At 39.2% G+C, this 9,960-nt stretch overlaps 1 protein-coding gene across 3 annotated transcripts in view; it reads right to left on the reverse strand.

Annotated features, from left to right (window-relative positions):
• Nucleotides 1-9,960, reverse strand: part of RIMBP2 (RIMS binding protein 2) — a 109,724-nt gene that overhangs the window by 22,468 nt on the left and 77,296 nt on the right. For all 3 annotated transcript variants that reach the window (XM_009997630.1, XM_009997632.1, XM_009997631.1), the window contains 6 exons: nucleotides 9,288-9,439; nucleotides 6,766-6,842; nucleotides 5,723-5,832; nucleotides 4,515-5,324; nucleotides 2,186-2,337; nucleotides 1,341-1,808 (listed from right to left, as the gene is read on the reverse strand). In XM_009997630.1, the coding sequence (XP_009995932.1) occupies nucleotides 1,341-1,808; nucleotides 2,186-2,337; nucleotides 4,515-5,324; nucleotides 5,723-5,832; nucleotides 6,766-6,842; nucleotides 9,288-9,439 (1,769 nt within the window). The remainder of the gene's footprint in view (nucleotides 1-1,340; nucleotides 1,809-2,185; nucleotides 2,338-4,514; nucleotides 5,325-5,722; nucleotides 5,833-6,765; nucleotides 6,843-9,287; nucleotides 9,440-9,960) is intronic.

Genomic DNA, 9,960 nt, shown 5'->3' on the forward strand with positions numbered 1-9,960 from the left:
CTCAAGAGTGCCTTTTCTCCCTCTAATTCATTTATTCCATTTTGTATTATTTATAAAGAGAAGAAATGTACACATGCATGCATATGTATTTAACCAGCCCTTATTCATCCAGAATTATTCAGTTTCCCAAAAGCTGTATCACTACCCACTGGCTCAATTCTGTCCCAAAACAGGGGACTGGGGTTGTTAAGACATGTGTGAACTGTCAGAATTAATGGAGTTATTTTGGAGATACAATGGGAGATGAAGGACTGAACAGAATAACTGACAACTGCCAGATGAAGAACCAAGGCAATGTATGAAAAAAGTGACATCAGATCTTGAAACAAGTAATGGATAGTTATGAGCAGCTTGGGATGAGAAAGTAACTGCCCAGGGCACTGGGAGTATTTACATTTTGTATGCTTGGTTAGGAAAACCAGAGCATGCTGTCAAGATGCATACACATCACCTATGCTGCCCCAAGAGCCTCAAATATGGGCTTTAAGTTAACTAGCAAGCATCTGAGTCCCTACTGCAGCCATGGGTCATAATGGTCTCAAAAACAGGGAGTATCCTTTGGGCAGTGATGCTTCTAGCAGCTACATAAGGAGGTGTGATGGAAAGTTTTCAAGGGCCAGCCATGTTGAAGCATTTGTAAACATCTGTGAAGGTGCAGTACTGAGAAAGGGGGACTCTTGAAGAGGAATTCTGTAAAATTACCTGTGGATCCATGATAGCATAAAAAATTGTTGCTTCACTTACATCTAAACTGTTATTTGCTATTTTGGAAAAGCAGATAGTTTTAGAATACAAACATGTCTCTTTTCTGACTGCTAGTTAGACTACCCTATGGAAATAAGACTGTCCTCATTCTGTAAACTGTCAAAAAAATTTAGTTCTCACAGTTGGTCTGCTCAGGACTTTTGTCTATTTGCCCATTTCTGGACCCATTTTATTACTGTCCTTTATTGGTTTAGTCTCTTTAAAAGTACTTCAGTACTTGGTTGACTTTTCTCACATAGGTGCAAGCCTCCCTTCTGACAAAGCACAAACTTTGATGATTACTATTTTTTTTATTCAAAAGGAAGGGTCTGCATTTTTGGAGACAACATTTCTAGTGACATTATGGGTTTTCTATGCTGATTGAAATCTGATCAATGCTCTTTTATGTTTACAAGCATATTTGTGGAAGATGGCACAGAATATTAGCACACTTCTTCTCAACCTACAAATCTTTAGGGTTAAGGAACAATTACCTACTCCTTAAAGCATATGGTGAAAAAAAAAATATTTGATGGAAAGTGTAACAATGAATAAAACCAGCCCCAAAAAAGCCTTAAGAAAAAGTTTGTCTTTACCCTGTTGCTCTCTGCAACTCGTTGTGCAGCTTCTCTTGCCATGGCTTTTGCAACAGTGTTTGGGACGGGTGTGCCTTGAGGTTGAGGGAGTATTCGGTTGGGTGATGGAGACCTTCTCCCCTGAAGAGAACCATGAAAATTAGGGGCAGGTGGCTCAAGCATATGTCCATGAACAGGAGATGCCGAACGAGTCTGCTCCCATGACTCATCCATTTTTAAATGTGGACCTAAATGTTCTTCTTTGGTTTCTGGGGCTCCGGCACTTGCTAATGGCTTAGATTTGGGAGCAGTTCTGGGATGAGGGGTTGGAGGCACCAGTAGGTCAGACGGAATGGCAGCAACAGCAGAGTCCATTGATTCCCCTTGTGCAGAGAGTGTTCGAACTGTAACTTCCTTTGCTTCCAAATTCCTTAGTCTCATTAGCTCCACCAACGTGTTCTCTGCTGTTGGAAAGATCACCTCCGCCACCTGAGTATACAAACAAGCAACTTACTAGCATGAAGACATCTGTTCCCCACCTCTCAACTCCACCAGAGTACAACCTTCAAAGTCTTAACATGGGGTGAATTATTGCCAACACAGAGTTGGCTGCAAGAGCCCACATTAGGGCTCCACTCCAATTAGCATCAGTTGTCTCTAATCCTTTCAATCCATTTGTCCAAAAGCTTAAGTGCTTATAGAGAGGAAGCTAATTAACAAGTTAGGCACAAACAAAAGAGTAGGTTCTACTGAAATCTGAGAAATCCCTGCACACATCCAAGTGCTGTCACATGTTTATTGTTGCCTTTACCTGTCAGTTGGAAGTCACCTAATGTAGATGGTGTAATGCTGGAAAAAGAACTCACCCGTTGACCTCTCGCATAAACACCATAGCCTGTGACATTGGCACCGTGGGAGGTCCCTGTTGCTGTCAGAGTTGGTGGTTTCCAGGACACCTGTATGGTTGCTGGGCTGGAACCAGCCCGTACAGTAACATCTTGAGGTGGAGCTGGAGGACCTAAGAAAGACAAGATTGGTCACTGTTAAGCCTTAGATGATATACTTTTAAGTTGGAAACTACAAATCTCAAAGCATTTTTTTTAAGAAGATGAAATATCCTTATTGCAGTGATTATGTAAAAACTGCAGCCTACACTCTGCAGGTCATGGAGCCACAAACTGACCCTCAGCTTACAGCTGGGAACTAAGCTGTATTTCTTTGGAAGATGGTCTGTACTTGCAACTTACTCTGGACCTATTTTTATCCATCCAGGCTGCAAAGCTACTATTCACTCTGAATGCTGAAGTTGTTAAGAGAAAAATGCAGGGAGAAAAAGGCCCAGGGGTGGCACTTAAATTGCTGCAGGTGGCAGCAAGTGACTTTTTGGTATGTATCCCTGCACTGAATGCATGCTACACACACAGAATCACCTTCAGTTCCTGCCTCTGGACTATTGGTGATTCCCAGCCACGATTTTGGGCCAGAAGCACACTGATACTAAGGTGCAATTTGAAATGCAAGTTGAGATTTCAACTTTTTCAATCAGCAGCATGCTGGTTTAAAGGACTCAAAGTCTTTTCTCTACACTGAAGGAAAAAAAATATGCCTGCTAACCTTTTAAGACATTTACAGTATGTTAGTGTAATAGCACACCAAGTAAATCCTTAATTAAAATACAGTATTACACAACTATAATTAGGTCTATTTTGGACAGAAAGCAAAGTAAAAGTACCAGAGAGATTACTGGTTCATGAATATTTCAGACATCCTGTCGTGTTAATTTAAGAGTCAGACCCTGAAAAGTGTCTCATGCTAAAGCATTTCAGAAGCAGGGTTAAGCTGCAGACATCTCTGGGCAATAGCTGGGAGAATACAAACCTTGGTTGCTGTGATTTTGCTTTTGCCAGTGAACTAAGCACAACCAATTTCTCTTCATCTACCAAAAAAGCTACAAATATTTTAACTGTGTGTAACCATTGCTACCAAACAGATCACACAAGCCTCAGCCTCCAGATATGCTGGCAAACCATCCTTGCATTTCATCTTCTGCTGGACATGGAAATAAAAGTCAAGGTCATGTTCAGGACACTACAGGCACAACATAATTTTTTTCTCTTATGCCATCTCTTGTGCCTATAATGTATTTTTAACTTGCAAGACCAAAGCATGCAAACTGATCTAACACTATTCTTGGACAAGATGTAGATTTTAATTTAGGATTTAATTTCAGCTTCCCTATCTTTTCCCCTGTATTTCCTCTATCTTGTTTTATTGACAGCCAGCACTCCCAGTCCAGCTCCTCAGCTTACAATGAAAGAATGCATCTGATCTAGTCCAGTATTTTGCCTATAACAATGACATTAATCTGCTCCTACAGAAGTCACTTCCTTCCATTCACCCAAAACCAAACAATTGCTGTATTTTAGCTCCTAACAGACTAGCTCATTGCTTTAGCATACTTCAGCAACTAGAGGGAGATACAGCATGTTAAGTGTTTGGCCTGAGAAAACCTGATTCATAAGGCCTTTCCCAAATAACAAAGAAGTCAACATAACTACTAACTTCAAGCCATCATCTAGGCAGTATCTCCAAGCTCCCACAGAACATATGCAAAGTATAAAACGCCCTTTGCTCCTAGCAGATTCTGCCATAGCATTACCACTAATCTCACTGAAATAACACAAGACAAAAGAGTAAATGGCTGAGGACATTTTTACTGAAACTATAAATCAACTGCATCAAAAGAGGTAGACCTGTAAGCTTAACTCCCTCTCTACTCAACCAGCATTACTATCCTGCATGCCTCCTTACATAGAACTCATGCAAGCCAAGGAAGAGAACAGAACTAATTCCTGCCCCTTTGCTAAAATCAAATCCCAGCAGGGAGTCAATTAAGCCATAGCACAGTACATGCTATTGAAATTTCACTTGCTAGGAGTCACTTGTACTTGATTGTCCTGAGGCTTTCCCTCCTGTATTTCCCAAAAATGCTTCAGTCATTACCCAGGAACAAAGCAGGGTGCAATATAGGACTGGAATTAATTTTAGATACCATAAAGCAATTTAATAAACCCCAGTCTGCTCATGAATGTGATATGGATTACAGCACAAAACTAAAGATCTGATTAATTTAACTAGAATTTTCAGAGAAACTTAACTGGAGAGGTTTTTGGGGTAGTAAGAAAAATGTCAAACCTGCTGGCAAGGTAGAAAATTCCACAAAGGCTTCCTTTTTCTCTCGTTGTTCCAGGGGAAGCTGCCAGGGCATCTGATGGGGCTTTGCCATGACCTTCACCTTGTAGGCCATATTTGGCTTCAAATTAAAAAAATGGTACTTGTAGCTAGCAGCCTTGACAATGTCAAATTCTTCCTCATTAAGAAAGATCACATGACTGTAATTACTATTTGTAGGGAGCCAGGACAGCTCAGCAGAAATCTGGGTTATATTGTCCACTTTAAGATTAGAGGGGGCTACTATGACATCCTTTCCAACTAACAAAGTGCACTGCAGTTCATCTGAGTTGCCCTTGTTTGTAATGCTCTGGACTGATATTCGGTATGTGCAGGTAGAAATGTTAAGCTTTTCTATAAGAGCTTTTGTTCTGCTTCCCAAGGCTACGTTCACCCGTACTTCTTTGTCAACCAGAACATTGTAGCTGCTAATGGTTCCCCATCCAGGTGGCACTACCGGTGGCTCCCAGCCCACAATGACACTTTTGGCTAGTTGTTTAATAAGGGTGATTTTTCTAGGATAAGGCACAATGTCTTCTCCAATTTCATCAATGTTCACATCCAGAGTCCCAGAGCCATTGCTGATTACACTAGAGTCTATGTGAGTTGGTGGGCTTATCTCCAAGACATCTCCTTCCAACGAAGGACCTGAATGATTAATAAAATTCTGATCTTGTTCACTGCTTAATGTGCTTGATAACCGGGTCTCGTTGTCTTGAACAAAATCGACAAAATTTGAAGGGACTAGTCCTCTTTGTCCATCTAGAAGTTCCCCTGGTGAGAAAGAAAAATGCCATTAAAATCCTTGATTATAAGGCACCTCTTGCATGTCAGTGCCTTGCAAGCGGACAAGGATATAAATGAAAATTGCACATGAACAACAATCACAGTTTGAAAATGTAAAGGCTCAGTGAGGCAAAAACCAGAATTGCCAGTAAGCTTTCTTGTCAACTTAAATCTTGCCAGTAGGAAAAGCTGACAATATAAAATATCTTATAATTAGCTATGCCTGCAAGGAACAGCTTTGCTGGTGCAGAAACTCTGTTAATTAACGCAATGATGATAGGGGTAATTTTAGCAACTGATTTGGTAGAGATGAAGGGAAGAATTTGGAGTGTGTTTGACAGATGAACTGATTTAAATCTGCATGAATTAACAGAATTAAAAAATACCTTCATAAAAGCCATCCTCATCCATATCTCCATATACATAGAGGTACTTTCCTGCCGTAAGGGGGAGCTCTGCCTCTGGATTTTCATTTGGTCCATCAAAAGGGTTGTAACTGCAATGGAGCACAGATGGAAAACCTATGTTCACTTAAAACCCCCACACAACTGAATACTGAACAGAAAAAGGTGTAGAGTTGTAGAGCTGCACACACAGATAATTCCTAAGTTCAACCTTTTTGCTTCCATGATGAAACATACATTCTGAGTGCAGCCTAGGTCAGGTTTTTGTGAACTGTACCTGTATCACCAACAGGCTGCCATGAAACAATCTATTAGCTTAAGTGTTGTACTTAAAACCACAACCTTTTCTGTAGAATATACTCACATACTTCTCACTTGGGTCTCTTTGAATACACTGGCCCAAAGCCTCTCTGTTTTTAAAGCGCATTAAAGCAAACACAGTTGTGAGGCTCTTTTCCAGACTCCATATTCCATGCATTTTATATGGCAGTCTTTTACACAAGTTTATTAACTTCAACAGAGATCAATTCAATAAAGACAAAACCGTGAGCTACAGCTAAAACAAGCTACTACTAGGCAAAAGCCTCTTATAAAGTATTTTAATACTGAAAGAAATTGTTAGTCACAGAAATTTTGGTCATGACTGTACTTTATGTCTGAAATCTTAATATGCAAAGCAAAGAAGTTCTGAATTTTTAATTTTCCTTGCAGTGATGCAAAAGCAATTTATAAGAACAGATCGAGACATTATCTTTAAAGTAGGAGGTACACATTCACCTCTTATTTAGACCTTAAGGGCTAGAAATACAGTCGTGGGTAAAAGAGCCATGCCATGTTAAACTTTCTCTGACAATTAAAGCACAAGGAAATGGCATTATTTTGCAGCCAGTGCAAACAGGAAAGAGGTCTGACATTCATAACTTCAGTTCCAGGTAATAATTCAGTGCATGAATAAAAGTGAAGCAAACCTAGATGTTGAATATTACAGGTGTCTATTATATATGTAATGAACTTGGGTTTTTTACCTATAACGGGCAATGCAAAGATGGACTTTCCCAGAATATCTCTGCTTTGAGGTATTGGAATTCTGATCATTATCCATCTGTAAGGAAAAAAAGACAACACTGTTTCAAAAAAATGAATGCACTGTTTTCCTGACAAACGGTATAAATCTGACAGTGAACATACAATAATGAAGAAAAATTTAATTCTTACATGGAAGAGAACTGATTAATTTTACTTAGAATGGCTTAGGCTAAAAAACAACTGCAATTCAGATTCTAAGAAACTGAGCTAATTCCTTGATATCTTGCTAGAAATTCAGATCACTTGTCTGAGACCACATGTTGGTTTTCCTCAAAGGCCTGCAAAACTGACAAAGCCCCAGCAGATTGGTGCTTTGCCATTTGGTCAGTGGAGATGACTGAAGGAGATGGGTTATTGACCACACCCTTTCATGCTGTTGATTAAAGAAATAGGCACAACTTAACCATACCAGTCTCATTGACCACCTCACCCTCCTAAGCTTTCACTGAAGTCTTCGTCAAAGTGCAGTAAACTTCATTACTCCAAAATGACCTGTTGTACGTGATACGCCTAGTGTTTATGGACACAGTCCAGCTATATGATCACACAGACATCCTAGGGTGATACCCTAATATTTTAAGCAGAAAACAAAAGTAGGAACATGATACCAGTGACTAAGAACATAAGACAGATGCTGAGTTTAGAATGGGTGCAAGTGATAACTTCCAAACACTTGGAAACAATGAGTATCACATAAAATATACTCCTTTGCCAATCTAATCCACAGCAGCAGCAGCAGTTGAATTCCACCTTTTCTACTAACTGAAATAAATATTTCCTCTAAATTTACCACCATATTTAATTCAGTTCTTCAAAGCCACACATTTACATTTATTCCATTACAAATCTGGTCTGCAAAACATGGAGATTAAATTGTGGTGCTGAATCAACACAGACTCCACCTATTTTAGCACTCATTTACTATTACTACAATAGTAACTCTATCTGTTTAGCTTCAAGCCTAGCAGATTTTTTTAAGTGGGCAATACACTTTCCCCCAGTTATTTTACAGTATGCTGAGAGCCCTTTTGGGAAAAATAAACAACTTTTTGCCTGAGCTTGAGAGAACTTAGATTAAGGTAGAAATACTAGGTTTAACAGTGGGATCAAATGAAGTAAGTTGTCAAAAAAACTGAGGGAAATTTTACAATCTGGACTGAGTTAATATTGAAGTTCAGCTTTCAGGCCTAAACTGGTCCCTGCTTTGTTCCCTATGGAACAAAAGTGCAACAGAAAAAAAACACGGAGTCAAGTCACTTTTATCTAAATTAACTCTTAAGTGCTGGGTTAGCACAACACATTATTTTGTCACTCTCAGTGAAGAGGACAGTAATCACCAGCTACCAGGTATTCTCCCCTGTGTGGTCTTTGGGAACACAGGCAAATCTTCAAGGGTTATCATCCTGATGTCTTTTCCCAGGCATGTCACAAAGCACATAACTAACCCAATAATGCTTATTCTAGAAGACTTTGCTACTAGTAACAGGGAAGTTGCAGATATACTTTTGCAGAGTATCATTTTTTAATTTCAGACTTCATAGCATTATGGTCCATTTTTGGATTTTATTCAAACAGTCTCCCCCTGGGTCTGGATACCTCTAAAAAAGAACAGAGCTTAATTTCTGTGAGCTTTCATAATGTAAGTATGTATCACATAATTACAATCTGGAAGGCATACAATGAACAATTCTGCAAAACAGAGCTTGACATTGTTAAAGAAAGATAACTCAAAAATAACAGAAAAAGAGAATTAAGTTTGATGTGCACTCCTTTCATTCCTTGCTGTTAGTTCTGCTTCCCTAAGTCTCATTGCTAAGCTCTTCAAAAAGCAGCAAATGTTCTCACTTTTCAACAATGTTGCTATGCACAAATATACAAATATGTTTAGCTGTGGATAATCCTTAGGTATGTCTATGGAATTCTGAGTCTAATATTTTGTTGAATATCCTACAGCATACTCATGGTTTGTGATCCATTTAAAAACATTTTGATTCTACCAACATTCACAGGTTCAGTAGTAATGAATATATATATCAGATATAAAATATGCACAGTTTCAATTTATTTACTTCTGTAAAGATTAAGAATGGGATTCAGGATTGTAAGGGGAGGGGTAAAATCTGCATGGCAGTTTGCCCACATAAAACAGGCTTACAGTAGAAAATAATACCCTCCTATAAAGTTTTCTAACTGTGTACAACATCGAGTGGATCACTGAAGACTGAGGTTTTCATAGAAGCCTGAGGTTCACACACATACATTTTTATGCTAACTAGGTTATCAGCTGAGACTTCTTTGAAAATACCAGTCAAATTCCCACTGGTCATGTTCCCAAGTTGTCTAGAAAACAAGAACATTCATGGTTTTACTTCTTAAAAGTAGATGGGTTGATCTGCATCATTCCCATGGAGAAGTCTTGGCCCCATAACACACATTTTCAGCAACAAATTTAAAGACTCACGTCTGAATCAAATCTGCATCTTGGGGTACCAGATCTTGACTTGGAGAGGAATGTAGGTTTGACTGACAGTTGTTCTGGTTTGTCTCCAGATACTTGAAGGGGTCGTATAAACTCTGAAATCAGACAACGACTTCCAGGAGGACTTTCATGACCTGTCAGTGAACAGAACACTTATGACAATAAGTAGTTGTTCTCAAGCAGAAGCACTGCCAACTAACAAGCAGTAATGAGTTATTTTATCCTCCTGTTAGAAATCATTCTAGAAAAAGACTAAGGTAGGTAGACCGCAAATCACAAAAGTAGCTAAGCCTGCTAGTTCCCAGCCTTTCAGTAAATTAAGTAAGTCAACAATGTCACAGAACGTAATGTAGAAAGTGAAGGTATTTTAATTCCCAAACCACAAGAAAACAAGCAGGAAATTGTAAACTGAGCCTAATTACAATTGCAGCATCAGCAGAAGTTATAGGGCACAGTCTAAGGTGTTGCTGACACAATCAGATATGCAAAATGCCTTCTCCTTTCTCTCCCACTCATTAACATAATGAGCCTATGTTCTAATTTTTCAAACTCTGGATATATGTATGTTCAGCATTTCCTCTCCAGTTCTGCCAGAAGCCTGGACAGCAGTGTTTTGCTACTGAATCGCAAGCTTCCCAGACACACGTCAGCAGGA

The sequence above is a fragment of the Chaetura pelagica genome, unplaced genomic scaffold, assembly GCF_000747805.2.
Source record: "Chaetura pelagica isolate M959 unplaced genomic scaffold, ChaPel_1.0 scaffold45, whole genome shotgun sequence".
Classification (NCBI taxonomy): Eukaryota; Metazoa; Chordata; class Aves; order Apodiformes; family Apodidae; genus Chaetura; species Chaetura pelagica.